Source organism: Natrix helvetica, assembly GCF_964273705.1.
Source record: "Natrix helvetica genome assembly, chromosome: 1".
Lineage (NCBI taxonomy): Eukaryota > Metazoa > Chordata > Lepidosauria > Squamata > Natricidae > Natrix > Natrix helvetica.
The window spans coordinates 93,384,263-93,403,314 of NC_138548.1; the positions used below are offsets into that span (position 1 = coordinate 93,384,263).

Genomic DNA, 19,052 nt, shown 5'->3' on the forward strand with positions numbered 1-19,052 from the left:
CCAATTAAATACACAGATTACCTGATTTCTTCAGCAAGCTGGAGGTTAGAAACAGTGGGGCCTCTTTGAGTGCAGGGACTCCTGATCCAAGAAAGGGACTCCTGAGTGCAGGGACTCCTGATCCAAGAAAGGCTCCAACTGGCAGATAAAATGAAGTTGTGCAAAGTGTCACCTAGCTGTGACTGCCACCTGCTCTTTGAATTGTGGAAAGGATCTGTCTTGGGAAGTTTCACTCCATTCAAAACTTTCGTAAGTCCTGGATCTTGAAGCTCCATGCACCCAAAGCCTTGCAGTCTTGCCAGGGTTCAGATGAAGCCTATTGCCCCACATCCAGGTCCCCACAGCCTATAGGTACCACCAGAGTGCAGTTGCAGCATCACTTGGGTTGACAGGGGTGACGATATAGAGCTGAGTATCATCAGCATACTGATGATACCGCAACCCATAGTGATACATGATTTCACTCAGTGGCTTCATGTAGATGTTAAAGAGTGGAGGGAGTATTGAGCCCAGTGTCACAGCACAAAACAGGAGCCAAGGGCTAGATTTCTCACTCCCTTTTAACACCAATTGGGGCCAGCCTTTGAGAAAGAAGTTGAACCAGCATAAGATTGCTGGTACAGGTGAAGATGATGGAGTAAAGTAAAAACAAAGTAAAAGAATTTGGAAAGGAAAGGTTTCCTAACTCTGGTAGAGAGGAAAACCAAAAAGTAACACTGTACAAATGACATAAACATAACATACCAGAAATGGCTAGCTTTGATTAGTGAGTTCCACAACCACCTCCTAGAATGGCTGTACTGCTTAAAAACCTTAACCTGTTTTCACATATAGCAGATACTTAGCTGTACGTGAGCTCTGAAGTTGAGCACACAGATTGGAAGCGAACGATGCTGGAGCTGTAGACTAAGTGCAAAGTTATAAAAATATTCTGGAACAAAGCACTGCAAAATCACTTTCATTCTGTTGCCAATGGACATGACCATGAAGTGAGTGATTTAGGTCTACCGCTTTTGATGCAACCTACCTCACAGAGATGTGGCAGGGAGAAAGTTGGAGAAGGAAGAGCTACACATTGCTAGCTTGAGCTCCTAAAGCAGTGATGGTGAATCTTTTTGTGTGCAAACATTGTATGGGTGTGTGCACGCACGCTCATCAGGACCACACTCTCCAAAAGTCGAACTTCTGGATCGTAGCGCACATGTGTGTATGATTATCAGGTGGCTGGCAGGCATGTACAGGCCAGTTTTTGGCACTGTTGTGCCTGTGAAGGGATTGCGCTCTGGACCAAATTTCTGGATTCTGGCATTCATGCACACTTGACAAAGCTGGCTGCTACGCATGTGCACACCGGTTTTTGACACTGCCACACTCGTGTGTGGCAGATGATCAGAAAGACAGTTGATCATCAGGCGTGCATGCGCGCCAGAAACCAGGAAGACAAACTGGCAAGGCCGCATGTGCTGGCTTTGTGGGTCACTTTGGGCATGCATGCCATAGGTTTGTCATCATGGTCCTAAAGGAAAGGCAGGATATAAATTGAATAATAAAATAAAAAAATGGTCTCCAGGTTTTGAGTTTGACTGAAAGGAGACTTTACCTCCAGCATCTTATTTTAATCATTTGGATTTCAGTGGTTCCTTAGTGGTGTTTCTGAGGTAAAAAAATGATTTAAAATTTAATCTCATGATCTACACAATTTACATGTAATGTCATTGTGAAATTTCATGTTTTATATTTAAGATGAAACAGCAAAGTAAATCGCAATAACGCTGTAGTTGCAAACCAGTGGGCTTTATGTGAAATAGAAGTAGTTTGAATACTACATAGTGTGTAGATACTACTTTAAGGTATTAGCAATAGCATTTAGACTTATATACCACTTCACAGTGCTGTATAGCCCTTTCTAAGCGATTTACAGAGTCAGCATATTTCGCCCAACAATTAGGTTCCTTATTTTAGTCACCTCAGAAGGATGGAAGGCTGAGTCAACCTTGAGCCTGGTGAGTTTCAAACTGCTGAATTGCTGGAAGCCTCCAGTCAGTAGAAGTAGCCTGCAGCACTGCATTCTAACCACTGCACACCACGGCTCATAGGTTTATTTTCCAAGATAATCAGTAGAACTTCAACTTTTATCTATATAAGAATTAAGTGCCATCAAATTTGTCTTGGCTTTTAGTGACTATATAGGTGGATTTTCTCCCTGATGCTTTCTTTATGGTCCACCCATTTCCGGTGGCCCACCCTGCTATGACCAAGCCCATCCACTTTGCATCTGGGCATTCTTTTCTTTTACCTTTCACCTTTGCTAGCATTATGGACTTCTCAAGAAAAATAGAACGTCTCATAAACGTGACAAGTATGATGATCATTTGTGCCTTGAATTGATTTGTTTGCTAATTGATTTGTTTGCTTTCTGGGCTGTCCATGATAATCTCTGGCATCTTCCCCAGCACCAAAGTTCAAAAGCATTAGCAGTCTTTCTTTCCTGCTTCTTCTTCAAAGATCAAGAGTTCATTTTATGCTGCTATCGTACCAAAATGTGTTTTGGATTAGTATAACATGATCTTTGGATCCAGAGGCATGCTATGTAGTCATATTCCACTGAATTTAGGCATCACCAACCTGTTATCAAATATCTACTACATTATAATAATGTGAGTGCAATACTGGCTATTGCTGTTAATGTATTTGTTATATATTTATTACACTACTCTTCACGGGAATTAGAACCAGAATTTCTAGTGGTAAATGGTGCAGTTGTAAAGCATGATATAACACACAGGTGTCAAACTCGCAGTGTCACATTGCCGTCATGTGATGTTTCGTGATGTTTTTTTCCCTTTGCAGAGCTGGGGTGGGCATGGCCTGTGCATGACACATCCAGTCCGCAGGCCACTAGTTTGACACGTTCATGCAGTTTAGCAATGAAAATTCTAGCACTTAACAATTGCTGTTTTTAATAAATCCTGCAACTTTGTTAAGTATGAAGTCGCATGGTCACCAAGTTATGTTGGTGCTGAATGAGTGGTCCTTTTGCCCAGCTGGCATTTATGACATTACAATTTCTGGGGTCATGTGATCACCATTTGCAGATTCCTGTCAGCTTCCTCATTGATTTTGCTTGTAGGATGCAAACAAGATTACAAAAGTTGATCACATGTTGCCAGAATGCTACAAGCTTGTAAATGCAAGCTGGATATAAATACTATTCATTAAGCATCTTCTTAATTTGAATGGTCATTGAATAGTTGTTAAGCAAGGATCATCTGTGCATAGAAAAGACTGCAACAATTGTGGAAATTGCTACTTCGGTAATCGTTAACAACTCACTTCACAACAATAATAGCCTGATCCAGCTATTTTATTGCACATACAAGGGTGTAGTTATTTAGGTATGTAGAAAAAAGTGACCACCACTGGGAAAACTATATGGAAATGTGAAATTAATGAAGTTAATTTGTTGAAGACTCCTATCTAGTAAAGAGTCTCTGTACTGTCAGTTTCCAGAGAAGCTTTGGAAATTCCAACATCATCACATGGTATTACTGGCGAGCAGGATGATGGTTAATATGTGAAGATATAAGGTATGCAAAATAGCTATGCATCTGAATACTAGTAGAAAAATATTGCTTTTACTCATACTAGAATAGATTGGGCTCCTTAAAAAGAAAGGCACATTTTTGCGAGATTTCTTCTGATCCTGACTTCAGTACTACTGTAGATTTATAGCAAGTTTATATCAACTCAGCATGTTGACTTTTTAGCTGTATATTATTTATAAACAGGATATCGTAGTTCATCCTCAATCAGCCCGCTCACTATTAGGTTCATTTGTTTGTAGTTTTTTTGTCACTTCCAAAGTCACATTTGCTTGGACAAGAGACAGAATATTCTTTGTCACGTTGACTGGATATTGGAACTTCTTACTTAGGGACATTTGCCTAGTATTTCCTTGTGCCTCCTACTTCAGTAGTAAAACATTCCTGTTTAATTCTTTGTTTTTTAAAAGCCAACTTTGTTCATTTCCTCCCACAATTATTTGCAATCTTCCTTGCATTTACTCCCCCCTCCTATTTTTCCTGACTTTTTATTTCATTCTGTTTTATTAATATTTTGAAAATATATTGTTATGTTAATTTATATTACTGTTTTTTTTAACTTCATCTTAGCTTTCTAGGTTGTCTTGGACTACATGAGGAAAAGTATGATATGAATAGAAGGCAATTAGAAATAATAGGCAAAATTACATTGTGTTTTCTTTCTGTTAGCCTTCCAGCATAAGCAGTTTGCCTATGCAGTGAACAAGATAATTCTGGTACTGTTACTTCCTTTTTCTACCTTTGAGTTTCACCCTTTCCTTCTGATGAGCCATATTCAACAGTCTACAAAATGTTGAAATATACAACTATGGGATAGTTTGAAACATACAGGTAATCCTTGACTTACAATTTGATCACAATTGAGCCCAAAATTTCTGTTACTCAGTGAGAGATTTGTTAAGTGAGTTTTCCCCATTTCACGACTTTGCTTGCTGCATTTGTTAAGTAAATATCTGCAGTTGTTAAATTAATAACATGGTTGTTAAATGAATCTGGCTTCCCCGTTGACTTTGTTTGTCAGAAGATTGCAAAATATGGTCACGTGACCCCGGGACACTGCAAGTGTCATAACAAGTTGCCAAGCATATGAATGTAAATCACGTGGCCATGGGGATACTTCAGTGGTCAAAAGTGTGGAAAATGGTCATAAGTCACTTTTTTTCAGTGCCGTTGTAACTTTGAACGGTCACTAAATGAACTGCTGTAAGTCAAGGACTATCTGTATAATAGTGCTGAAAAAGGTTACGCTTCTCTTTTCTTCAGATTCTACCTATATAATGTAATGAAAAAAAAATTAAGTGATAAAGGAAACTTGTGGTTTCTCATAAGCAGTGTACTCTCATCTCAAAGTAAAGATAACAAGTCACCAGCCCCTGGGGTGCCAAAACCCCAAAGCCATTCAACACCATCCAGACCCTACAATCTCCAGACACTTGGTCAGCAAGAACATCATCCACCCAGCCAAGAGTAGAAATGTATAGCTGGATATCTTCATGCTGATGATACTGTGCCTTGATTACCAGATGACCTCACTCAGCAGTTGCATGTAGAACACTACAAGTGCCTAGGACTCAACCTCTCCTCACCCACCAAAACTAACTGGCCACAGAGAAAGGACAACCACAGACAAAATCTCACTCCAAGTCCCCAAAGTCAGCCCAGAACGATAGCATGGTCAGGGGTGACCATTTCAATTCAATACTGAAGCAGGCTGAAAAGAGTCCAGATAACCCACTTCACCCAGGGTCCTATGAAGCTGCATGCCAACCACTCCTTAATAAACTCCTGCAAAAATGGAAGGTTGGAGACGGAACAAAATTTGTGTAATGTGGCTGAGTCCTAGGATGGACTTTTGAGAAGTTATTTATTATTTATTTATTTATTATTTATTTATTTCTTCGCACTTCTAGACCGCCCCCTCTCCCAAAAGGGACTCGGGGTGGTGTACAGTCCACACAGCAAATACATCATCCACAGTAAAATTCATTAAATAGATAAACAGATGAATAAGTGAATAAATATAAATATGGAGGAGGTTAAAAGAATTAAAAGTTGTTAGTATGCTTATAATTATGAGATGAGATGTACCAGCCTAAGTTGAAAGTAAAAGTATGTTACTATCATTGCACTGGAAAATATGTTTTCCGTGCTAATTATAGGATGATTTGAGAAACATTTCTCTTTTCGAAAACATTGTCTAAATTATTTATAGCATCTCTAAGTCATTTTGCTGAAGCAGACTGTAATGGAATTATTTCTCTATGACTAAGGGAAAGGTTAATATTTACAAAGTACGTAGCTGATGGTATTCTAAAAGCTTTTACTGAGCATGTTCTGTAAGAGGAGAAAAGTCATTACATTTAATTTTGCACTGCATTTTCTGACTGCTCTTCCTTGAAGAAAACTATAATGGTAGTTTTCTTGACATTTTCCCATCAATAGCAAAGAGGTCATGTTTTGTCTTCAAGCTCTTTATTCAAAAGATGAAGCACATATTTGTCTCTCCCCCCCACCCCCTAGAAACTTTAGCCTTCTGGTTTGTAATTTTTATTTTATATCTTGAAGATGTATTAAGCTATTATGATGATGTTGCATCCAGGTAATATAAAACAAAACTTTTCTTTCTATCATGCCAGTAAATACCAAGGGCATTCATTGAAAGTCAAGCTTTTGTTAAAATGCAAAACAAGTATTATGACTTAAGCTCTGACCCTTATTAATCAAAACATGGCAGTACAAAAAAAAAAGGTAGAGTTCACAGCACAACACATACTTTATAATTTGTCATTTTTTTGTCTCATTGCTATCCCCACACATATCCATAGTATTTGTATATGTAAATACATGGAACTATAATCTCCCAGTCATATAATGGATGCAAATAAAGACTCCCTCAGCTTGGGAGCAGTAGAATGTCTAGAGGAAAAAATTCTCTCTATGTCTGTCTGAAAACTGGAAAAATGTTATTTTCTGATAATCTTTGCAATCCAGTCTGCAGCTGTCATGCTTTTAAAGTGCCCACTTTTAATGACAATATCAATGAACATGCTACTGAAAACAATTTTTAAAAAATAGTAAAGCTTTTGGGAAGCTATTCAGATAAGCATTCAAAAGTTCTATTTTTCTGTTTGTTGGTTAAAAATACAGACTCTGCCTTATTTTATGAATGAATGACTGCCTGTCTCTAAAAGAAACTTTGGAATGGTATTACATCTACTTTGCATATTTCTTTAAGTTTAAGAAAGGTGACTCAGTGTAGATCTCTATAAAGCCAGGAAACAGCCACTCACTTACAGTAAGTGGTCTTTTCTGCTCTTTGAGTGAAAAATGAAGCTGCGTTTATGCACCATAAGTCATATCCTAGGTCAGATACCATTGAAGAATCAAGATAAGCTAATTTAAAGATCTATGATAGTTCTTTTGCTTTTTAGAGTGGCATAGTAGTCTCTTAAGGGACTAGTAAAAGTATTGTAGGCAATTGTGTTATTGCACCACACAATTCTTCCTCTAAACTATTTCCTTCAGCTCTGCACAAAGATGGAATTTCTTCTTTCCTCAGGTGAGCAAAAGAATAGAAATTTTGAAATTTAGGTACCTCAAGTTTGTACTTCTTGTCTTTGAAGTATTAGAATGAGGTAAGATATTGGTGCATACTAGCAATAAATAATTTTACATAGATTATGGTTGTATTTGCATTTGTTGTCATGATTAATTTAATCATGGTTTATTTAGCTCAGTTTGGGAGGGGGGTGTCATGATACATTGTACCATAAACTAATATACTTTATATATTATACATAGAGTTCTTTACATAGAATTAAAACATAAACTCTAAAACCCAAATTGTGGATGTGGTATGTTTTCTTTATAAGGTAAGAATGGTTTCTAGTTGTAATTAATGTCTTCACTTTTACTTTAAAAGTAATTTTGTAGTTATTTTATACATTGAGGCATATTCCCACTTTTTTATTCTGTAATTGTTATTAAATACTTTTTAAAAGGATAAAAACTAATTCAAGCAATATTAAATTAGAGAAATAAAAGAAAAAAATGAAGAGAAAGCTAAAATTTCAAAGAAAAAGGTAAAAGAAATAGAAAAGAATGAAAAAAAGATACAAAGGGGTAGCTTCTAATCTTTACAGCAGTTGCAAGTGCAATTTTAAGTTTACATCTGAATCTATGGTAACAACATAACTCCTTTTTCTATATCTTGCCTAATCATCAAAACCATAGATCACAAGTTCATTTTTTTCTGTTTCATAAAAAAAAAGTCAACAAGGGGTTTCGATCTGCATGCATAACCACTTCCACAATATTACCAGAAAATCATGAAGACTGCCATGATGCCAATTATTTTGCCTATGCTAATGAAACTGGTCTAATTAACCTATTTAAAGCTGGCAATTCAATGTGTTAACAGTGTTACATGTGTTGCCATTTAACATGTAATTCATTTCTTCCACACTCTCCCAGTAAACATGAGATAAATTAGGTATTTGGGCCTTGTGTATGTCAGAAATTATTCAGAAGTGCTTCTCAAAAGTACACAATCTCCATAAGAACTTCAGGCTTATTTTCTAGGCTTCTTTAGAGTCTGGAAATGAGGTTTTGAGGAGTCTTCTCATTAGCTAACATGGTTTTTAAATCTATGGCACTTTTAATTTCATGGGTCTTGACAGGTCTTGCACTTGTGCCTGGTTCAAAATGATATTCCCCCCCCCCCCCCGGAATTATGTTTTGAAGCAGGAACAGCTCTAATGACTATTCTCAAGGTAGTACTTAACCAAATGTATTTTTGGTTTGTTGAACATCTCTTACAGAATAATTAACCTACCCTTGGGATGATGCCTACATTATGTTTGCATGTTTATCATGTACCCAGATCAATAGTAGCAGTCTCTGTGTATTCCTATTGAAAATACAAAAATAAGAAATACATTATTATTTATTTTTACCAAGTGACTGAAGTGATACAATGACGTACAATACATGCTCGCCAGTAATTTGATTAGAAATTGTTCATTTCCCCTTAGTTCAGGGGTGTCCAAACTTGGGAACTTTAAGACTTGTGGACTTCAACTCCCAGAATTCCCCAGCCAGCCATGGGGAATTCTGGGAGTTGAAGTCCACAAGTCTTAAAGTTCCCAAGTTTGGACACCCCTGCCTTAGTTACTCCATGCTGTTACATGAAGGGAATAGAGTAATGTCCTATCACTACAGTTACAGAAAGATTCACAAGGCATAAAGTTGTTTTCTCACATGATTTACAAACATAAAATATATCAACATTAAAATGTTGAATATTATTTGTATAGAATTTGTTAAAGGGTCACTCAGATAGGGAACTTAAAGGACTTGGGTTTTTTTAAAAAATTAATTTTGCAGCATGCATTATCAAGCAGATAATTTCTATTCACTCTCTTGGTGATATTAATGAGCAGAAACTTCTGAAAAGGGCACTCAGGGAAGAGTGGATGGGATAAGGCAATTTTGAATCCAGCAGATTGTTATTCTGCTGCTCCAAATGATTCCAATTTCATTTTCATTTCTTGATGATGAGCTAGATCCATCAATTCTTGACTCCTGTGACAGCTAAACACTAGTTATCTCTTTGCTACTGTTACTCAGAATTTCATGGTTTGTGCAGGAGATTTCCTAATTTTCCTATATGAGTATACTCTGCAGGATAACCCGTTTCCCTGAAAATAAGACCTCTGCGAATAATAAGCCCAATTGAGCTTTTGAGTTCATGCACTAAAATAAGCCCTCCCCTAAAAGTAAGCTCTTCCTGAAAATATTGCAACATGGCAGCAGCCATGAGGCGACCACACTTGGCGTCTCCTGCAACTAAAAACTAATAAGACCTCCCCAAAAATAAGGCTAAGCGCTTATTTCAGGGGTTAAAAGAAAATAAGACCCTGTTTTATTTTCGAGGAAACATGGTATATTGGTGCTAGATTATAGTATTATACTGCTGGTCTTGGCATGTAAAGTTGTATGATTATTTCAAATTGGAATTGTATCAACTAGTCTAAAGAGAAATATAATGATCATACATCAGTGACGTGCGGTGAGGTTTATAGCTGGTGAGGCAGCAATTTTTTTAGACTTGTGGACTTCAACTCCCAGAATTCCACAGTCAGGCATGCTCAGTTGTGACCTGCCTCCCTCCGCCCTGGGATTTGGCCACGGCACTGCCTGCCAGAGCTGCGTGGAATCCGGGGTGTGCTTGTCGGGCGAGGGCAGCGCAGGTGGGGAGCGGATGGAGCGGAGAAAGCCTCTCCCCCCCACTTCCCATGCCCAAAAGAACAAAGGGAACCTCTGCCACCGCTCGGGCAACCTGGCCGGCCTCTCTCGTGGCGGCTCTCTGGTGCCGAGCTTGGGAGTCCCTGGAGGAGCTGGCGGGGGCTGCAAGCATAGCTGGCTAGGCTGGACTGGAGCCTCGAGTCTAGAGCAGCGAGTCATTCGATAGGAAACTTGCCTCTTGGAAGGAATGACTCGGCTTGGCTCCTGCTTTGTCTCTCCTGCCTCTTCGCTTCTCCGTTCGGTCGTTGGGCGGCAGATCGAAAGCGGGAGCCAAGCTGGGTCATTCCTCCCAAAAGGCAAGTTTCCCATCAAATGACTCGCTGCCCTGATGATGAGAGGTTAGGCTGTGCCTCACTTGCCTCACCTGACTGTACGTCACTGTCATACATACATGTAAGTATACAACTCAGTTACAGTGGCAATAAATGCACCATTAAAAAACCTGACAAATCATCAGGGAGAAAATCGATACAGTCATTAAGCCTTGATATTGACTGGATAGTACATAATTAATCTATGCATGCATGTATAAAAATACTAGGAAATAAGATAAAACATTCCTTAAAACTTTAAAGACTAACTGCCGTTGAAAGATCAAATAAATAATTTTCTTTTGAAATGTTAACTTTGGAACTTAGGAAAAATATTTTCCCCAAGTACCATAGGATTCTGCATTCCTGGCTCAAAATATACAGTATATTGTTGAAGACTCTTTTCCTAAGCTCATGTTGAATTTAATGATTTTAGGGACTAATTTCACAAGGCAACAATTGAAAATAAAATATTTATCAGATACCTTGAAGTTAAATACTGAAATCTGTTACACAACTTATCACATTCATCCAGAATTTCTTAATTTTGTCAGTGTTTTATTTTTTCATTCAATTTTTTGGGGGGGACTTTTCAGGAGCCCTAATATTTACAGATAGGGTGCTATTTTATAATTTGGCATTTTAAGTTGTGATACATCCCCCCTGCCACCAGCGGAACTGTTTTAATATCAGGAACATTTCAGAAGTATTAAGAATATGGCAAGATGTTAGAACTGCCTATGTAGCGACTGCCCATAAATTTAACATTGCTCTTTAATTTCTTTTTTCTTAGTTTGATTTTGAAAATTATACTGTGATCTCTGGTTTGTTATTCAAAGAGGTTTTCTAAACTACAAGTTAGGAGATCCAAGAAGCTATAGTTAGCAAATGTTGAGCAAGCCTGACATCTAAATACAGAAAATGGATACTTAAAAAAAACAAACCAAAGCTATGATAAAGCTAACAGCCATTTCTTAATTTGTCATGAGTGTATTCCAAAGCGAAATGTTAAAGGGGATTTCACAATTATTTCAAGGAGAGAAAGATTGTATTTCTAAATTTAAAACTAATCTCAGAAATAAAATATGTTGGATTCAAACACATCCAATAGATTATGCTGGCTAACGAAAGTAGAAATTGTAATCAAATTAATCTGAAGCACTTAATTTTGGAGGAGTTGCTTGCTTGCTTTTTCCCCCTGAGATTATCTAGAATAAATATTAAAAGCTAGTTTTGCTTGTTTTAAAGTATCTTGAGAATTTTTTAAAAAATTGGAAATACAAAGGTGATTTCCATATTAGTGTTATGTGTTATTTTGCCTGTATAATATTAATTGTTAAAAATCATTTGGTAATTTATAAAGAAAATAAATCTAAAATTAAACACTTAAAACAGCAATTGAAACCAAAACCGGACACGTGCTCTTATTAATAAGCTAAAAAACCTATTCAGAAAAAGTATTTCAAGGGTCTTTTAAAAAGCTAAGAGGGAATGCATTCCAAAAAATTAGTTCAGTGGCAGAGAAGTCCTAATTCCAAATCCCTGCTTTATAACTTGGGTCTACTGTAGGCTAGTCTCCTCAGATGATTTCAGTAAATGTGAAGATACAACATAAAGAAAGAAGCATGTTTTCTCAAATAGAATTGCACAATCCAAAATTTTTCAAACTTTCCTATGAGTAGACTTCAACTCTAAGAATTCTGGTTTGGCAATTCAGGAAATTAAAATCCACACATCCGAAAGTTTCCAAAACACTGGTCTAATGACCAGCACTTTGTATTGCTCCAGATGTGAATTGGCGAGCGGCTTTAATCACCAGTGTGATTTGTTTTCTTTTTTTTTCACAAATCAACCAATCAAGCTTTTGTTCTGACCCAGCCTTAAGCAGAAACAAGAAGCAGACTCCTTGTCACGAAAACCCCTCTTTATTTACCTCTTGTGAGTTAATTCCATTAACACACCAAAAAGTCCAGGCAATAGTCCTTCAATGAGTTAATTGCAGTACAGACCTTATCAGTTCCTTGTGATAGTTGCAAGGCTGTGAGTTCCCAGCTGAAAGACTGCAAATTAAGTTTTGGCAAGCAGTCTTTGTGGCACGAAACACAATGAGCAAAATCTTCAGAAATATGAATTGTTGTTTCCTACGACAACCACTCCCCTTTCCTTCTATTTATTCCCCAACCAGGGAAGAGCCATTCAGCATCCAGGTGTGCTTTGCTTCCTGAGTCAACTCCTTGTCCTCCATTGCTCACCTCTTCTAACTGCTCTGCGCATACGTGCATCTGGAACAGGCCCCAGCTGTTCTTCCTCCTCCTCATATCAGCCTCTAGAGGCTGCTGCCTCTCCGGTGGCTGGGAAATGTCGGAGGGCCCTGGTTCTATCTCTGCATCTAATGCAGAGCATCCATCAATCAGAGGCTTCCCCAGACTCCAGCACTGGCCCACGTTCCTCCCCAACTTCCCTATGATCTGATAGCTGGTGGATCACAACAACTTTATACAACTGAACTTTCTAGAGCAGACACAAAGGCAGCCCCTTTGTGGCATGTTCCTGAAAGAGATTCCTTTGGCCTATCACATGAATTGATAAAACATGTTCCTGGACTTGCCTCAGTTGGAGAACAATCATGAGATTTGGGTTCAGAAGCAACCTCAGCTACATCTCTCCTGATAGAAGGGATTTTCATTCAGAATAAGTCAATTTATGATGTCTCTGGAATTAGAACTTTTCATGGTAAACAAGTCTGTCTAATGGTTCATATCCATTAGGTAGGAGATTATGGCTGGTTTTACTCATGCATTTTTAAACAAGCCATATAAATAGCTTAACATCAAACATTGGTATAATTTTAAGCACAAATTGCAGTAAACCAGTATTTAAGAGCATGTGTCACCACAACTACACTGAGGCTAGGCAAGTCAGTTGAGAGATTTATTGTGAATAAGGGAACTGAGAACCAAACAAGTAATAGGAAGAAAGATTTAAGCAGAGGAACATTTAGCCAAAAGTTGAGCAATACCGCAAAGCTACAACCCATCTAAACCACATCCAAAAGCTACTGTTTCTACCAGAACAGTGAAACTTGAAAAGCTATTGTTGAACTGATTGCAGTTCCTAGAGGAGGAGTGTAAACAGTGAAAACCACAGGTGTTAAACCTGCGATGTCCCATTGTTATGTGATATATTGTGACTGTTTCCCCTTCGCTAAACCAGGGGTGGGTGTGGCCAGTGTGTGATGCATCCAACCCATGGGCTGTGAGTTTGACACCCGTGGTGTAAATCATACTTCACTGTAGAAATAATAAATGCAATTATCACCTTTGCTTTTACTGAATTTCCTCTTTACTGTATATATAATTTAAACCCCTGCCATTTGGTTGTCAAAATCAGACAGGATTCTGAATACCTTATAGCTGTTATCATCCCTACTGTCCTTTTGGGAGACCCTCAAAACCTGGTTATGTTAACAGACCTGACATTCCCAGGGAAATGGAGTTTTGCTTAGATGGCTCCATTATTGAGGTGTCCATTTTTATCCTCTGTACATATTGGGCTTTGCATATTTGTTTTTATACTACTTGTTTCTTAATGTAAAAAATAGTCATGATAAAAAAGTGCTTTTTTAAAGCTTAAAATTTAGTTTTTGTGACTATTTTTTATGAAATATTCACAGAGGTAGGCAATATTGGGACCTGGAACTTGGCCTCTCAACCATCTGGATAGCATCAGGAGACTATCTGGTGATGTGATTACATCATAGGAAAGACTGATGTGCATTTATGAAGGCGGTTTTGGAATTTTATGGTGTAATGGAAGTCGGAAGCAAATTATTTATATACCCAACTCTTTCTACCCTTTAAAATGGTCCTGAAATTGTGCCATTAACATTTGGAAGTAAAACCTGGCATGGTTTGAATATAAATTAAGGTATAGATACTTAAAACTATTGTTAGTTCAACAATATGAAATAACAAACTACAATAACTAGACTTTGACATAGTAATTTGTATTTATCAATTCTGTTAAAATTAATTATCATTTGAGTCTGGCTGACAGAGCAAACTGAGATTAATCTAAAATGAAAATAAATTCTATTCAATTCTTTCATAAAGCCATAGCGGTGAGAAGGGAAGCATTCACTACAGAAGTTATGCTGGACTCTGTTTTCAGAGTTACGTAGTTTTATACCAAACCAGCTCCTTCTTTGATACATTTCAAGATACAGGAATAGTTCAAGGACAATGTATTGTCCATATCTAATGAAGCAATAATAATCCCTGAGGCAAATTGGTTTGAATTAATTTTGTAATGTATACAGTATATTACAATTCTGGTTCTTTCTTTTTGTGTATGTTTTGATTCAGTTTTAACACCTAATCTCTATGGTCTTCTTGTTACTGTTTTTAGAAGTGGTTTGTCATTGCCCACTTCCTTGAGCGAACAGAAAGTCATAGACCCATAGTTACCCAGATGATTTATGCCTAAGGCAGGACTAACGTTCACAGTTTGCTGGTTTTTAGCTTGGTGCCAACCCACAATAATAAAAACTCTCAGTTGTAAATTAGAGCTCCTTATTAGGTTTGTTAAGGATACTCCTGCAACATGTTAAATATAACGAATAATGTAAATGTAAATCCATTGATATTTGTTTGTGTAAATAAAACTGTGTTAGCAAGTATCTTTTTGGTTAGCCACATATATTTGCAGACTCTTAAAATACTTGTTGCTTAGGTAATATGAGTTCTGGCTGTGCCAGTACCCCTATAGTGATATGATAATGATATGGCAGCCCATTGTTAATGCATTCATACTTACAACCAGTTGCCAAGCACCTCACAATTTCATGATTGCCATTTGCAACTTTCCCTGTGCCTTCCCTAATAAGTCAGTGGGGAAGTCAGGGAAGAACGTAGCTTCCTCTCCTACATATCCTCCTCCCTCAGCCACACTGCAGCCTCATACATTCTATCATCCCTGTACTGCACAATATCTCCACGCATCCTTCCTCACCCGCACCAGGCCTCTCTCATATCCTTGTCATACCTGCCCCCTCTAACCATGCCACACCCTTGCACATTCTTCCTGATGTAAACTGCACCTCTTGTCTGCCCCCCACATGCCTTCTGTGGCCCATTTCACAGCTTCACAGCCTGATCTATGCTGTACTCACCTGTGCTGCATCTCTCATGCATACCCTCACACCCTCTCTAATTCACACAGTGCTTCTTGCACACCCTCATGTACCCTAACCTTTGATTTGATTTTGATTTTATTAGATTTATAAACCGCTCCCTCTCCCCAAAGGGACTCGGGGCGGTGTACAATCAAGGTCAAAACGTCATGGACATATACATTTACATAGACATATTACATGTTACATGGAGGAGGCATAAAAAACTCACAAAACCAATTTCATAAAATCTACACAGTAATAATGGAATTAAAAGTAACATTAAAAACTACCCTAAAATTTAAAATAACTGCCAGGAGGATTAGAGGATAAAACTATAATTGGGCCAGGCCGGCTAGTTGGAACAGGTGGGTCTTGAGTTTCTTGCGGAAGGAGCGGAGATCGGTGGTGGTCCTAATATCGGGGGGGAGGTCATTCCAGAGGGCTGGGCCCCTCACAGAGAAGGCCCTACTCCTGGGTGCCGCCCGCTGGCATTGCTTAGTGGACGGCACCCGGAGGAGTCCCTCTCTGTGAGAGCGGATTGGTTGCAGGGATGTATGGGGAAGGATGCGATCCCGCAGGTAACTAGGTCCTATGCCATGGAGCGCTTTAAAGATGGTAATCAACACCTTGAAATACATCCGGTAGACCACAGGGAGCCAGTGCAGCTCGCGCAGGAGAGGTGTTACATGGGAGTATCTAGTACTCCCCATAATTGCCCGTGCGGCCGCATTCTGGACCAGCTGTAGTCTTCGGGTGCATCTCAAGGGGAGCCCCATGTAGAGAGCATTGCAGTAGTCCAGACGGGACGTCACCAGTGCATGAGTGACTGTGCGAAGGGCGTCCCGGTCCAATAGGGGGCGCAATTGGCGCACCAGGCGAACCTGGTGGAACGCCCCCCTCGCCACGGCTGCTACATGGTCATCCATCGACAGCCGGGCATCTAGGAGGACGCCCAAATTGCGCGCCCGCTCCACGGGGGCCAGTTGCTCGCCCCCAATGGCCAGCGATGGAGTCCACTGGTTGAACTGGGGCGCTGGTAGCCACAGCCACTCTGTCTTGGAGGGGTTGAGCTTGAGTCTGTTGCCTCCCATCTAGACCTGTACGGCTTCCAAACACCGGGACATCATTTCGATGGCTTCGTTGGGGTGGTTCGGGGTGGAAATGTACAGCTGCGTATCGTCAGCATACAGATGGTATCCAACCCCAAAACCATGAATGATCTCACCCAGCGGCTTCATATATGTGTTGAACAGGAGAGGCGAGAGGACCGACCCCTGCGGCACCCCACAAGTGAGCGGCCTCAGGGTCGACCTCTGCTCCCCTGCCAACACGCATTGCGTCCGGTCGGAGAGATAGGAGCAGAACCACCACAAAACAGTGCCCCTCACCCCTAGCCCCTCTAGCCGGCGCAATAGGATACCATGGTCGATGGTATCAAAAGCCGCTGAGAGGTCTAATAGGACCAGGATAGAGGAACAATCCCTATCCCTGGCCCTCCAGAGATCATCCACCAACGCAACCAAGGCCGTCTCTGTGCTGTGACCGGGCCGGAAGCCGGACTGGCGCGGGTCTAGATAATCGATTTCCTCCAGGTGACGTGGGAACTGTTGCGCCACCACACTCTCTACAACCTTCGCTAAAAAGGGAAGGTTGGAGACGGGACGGTAGTTAGCTAGCTCAGTTGGGTCCAGAGAGGGCTTCTTGAGTAAGGGCCTCACAACTGCCTCTTTCAATGCAGCCGGTAAGGACCCCTCACTCAATGAAGCGTTCACTAGCCCCAGGAGCCAGCCTCGTGTGACCTCCCAGGATGCCAGTACAAGCCAGGAGAGACACGGGTCCAATAAACATGTAGTGGCTCGCAGTCACCCACGCAACCTGTCCATATCATCGGCGGCAACAGAGTCAAACTCCTCCCAGAATGGTCCCTCAAGACTCGCCTCTGACGTCCCCCATAGCCCACTGAGGGGGACCCATTCACTCCGGATTTGAGCGATTTTGTCCTGCAGATATTCCCCAAATTCCTCTGCCCTGCCCTGTAAGGGGGTTTCCCGCGGCCTCTGTGACAAGAGGGAGCGGGACACCCGAAACAGGGCGGCAGGGTGGTTGTCTGTGGACGCAATAAGAGCGGCACAATGTCGACGCTTGGCCACTCTTAATGCCACAAGGTAGGTCCGCAAATAGGCTCTTACCTGTGTTCGGTCAAATTCGGAGCGTGAGGATCTCCATCTGCTCTCTAGGCGTCTCTTGTGGCGTTTCATCACCCTTAGCTCCAGGGTGGTTCACTATTCCATGCGGCCACCAGGTCCTCCATCCGGGAGCGGGTCAAGGCTACAGGAAGTGGCCCAAGCTCCATCTGGTTCCATCAGGCGCCTCTGGCTGAACCATCTAGGACATTTTGGTTCCGCCTCCCCACGGTGGGGGGTAGTGCCAGGGAAGTCAAGCCGGAGAGATGAATGATCTGACCATGACAGGGGCGTAATAACTAAGTCCCTTATTCCCAGATCACTCGTCCACTGGCCAGAGACGAAAACAAGGTCCAGCGTGCGACCTCCCTCGTGTGTGGGGCCCTGAATTATTTGAGTCAGGTCCATGGCTGTCATGGAAGCCATGAACTCCCGAGCTACCTCGGATGCTTCACCCATCGACGGCAGGTTGAAATCCCCCATGACCAAAAGTTTGGGGGTCTCAACCGCTATCTCTGCGATCAGCTCGAGGAGTTCAGGCAGGGCCGCTGATGCATAGTGAGGAGCCAAGTATACAATCAGCAGGCCCAACTGTCTCCCTGAGCCCCATCTCACACCAAGAGACTCGCACCCGGATATCTGTGGCACAGTGAACTCTCTCGGTTCCAGACCCTCCCGAATAATTCCCGCTACCCCACCACCCCTACCCTGGGCCCGCAGCTGATGGAATGCTCGGTAGCCCGGTGGGCACATTTCCACGAGGGGTAAAACCCCCTCGTGGCCCAACCAGGTTTCCGTTATCCTTGCGAGGTCCGGCTCCCCCTCCAAAATCAGATCATTAATGAGGGAGGCCTTATTGACAACGGACCTCGCATTGCATAACATCAGCCTCAGGCCCTGGCTCTGTAGATCCTGACCACCTAGAATGCGGGGGTTGGTACAAGTGACCGGGCGTGTCCAACAGCCATGGTCCCCCAACTGACTACAAGATTTCCGTCTGTCCTCGCACCCACCCCTCCCCGCGACCGTTGGTATAGAGAGGCCCTCTGCTGGAATATCATTCTCCTTCCCCTCTCCCGCTCCGCTCACTCCCCTCTCGACCACACCTGTTCGCCTGGCACTAATCACACTCCTGGCCTGTTTGACCCCCCCCACCCTGGAACCCCCTAAAACAGTTAAAAGACATTTAATTAAAAAACCCCTAACTCTCCGCTTCCTCCACCTCTCTGGGTTAATGAACCTGTCATCAAGGTGGGCCCTTGAGAGGGCAGAGGGCCATACCTGCGAGAGAGGGGACTCTCGCAGTAGTAGCAGGTCTGACCTCAAATAAGTAATGATCTTATGACTGCAACAGGGCTAAGCTCGTTAGTGGGTGCTGTCAGGTGTTAGGTTAGCAAGCCAGGGTTCCATGCGAAGGAGGGTAAGCAGATGTCGATAATCCACATCCTAGATGGAAGGATGGTAAACCGATCAGCTG

The 19,052-nt window shown here is 41.2% G+C and overlaps 1 protein-coding gene across 9 annotated transcripts in view; it reads left to right on the forward strand.

Moving 5' to 3' along the window:
* Positions 1-19,052, forward strand: part of ANO5 (anoctamin 5) — a 76,368-nt gene that overhangs the window by 2,886 nt on the left and 54,430 nt on the right. Inside the window, exon 1 of one of the 9 annotated variants that reach the window (XM_081938552.1) lies at positions 6,912-7,161. The exons of 6 other annotated variants lie outside the window; for them this stretch is intronic. In XM_081938552.1, coding sequence (XP_081794678.1) covers positions 7,140-7,161 — 22 coding nt within the window. In that variant the 5' untranslated portion in view covers positions 6,912-7,139. Of the gene's footprint in view, positions 1-6,911; positions 7,162-19,052 lie in introns of those variants that run through there. 2 more of the 9 variants (XM_081938556.1, XM_081938558.1) reach the window with 2 other exon arrangements.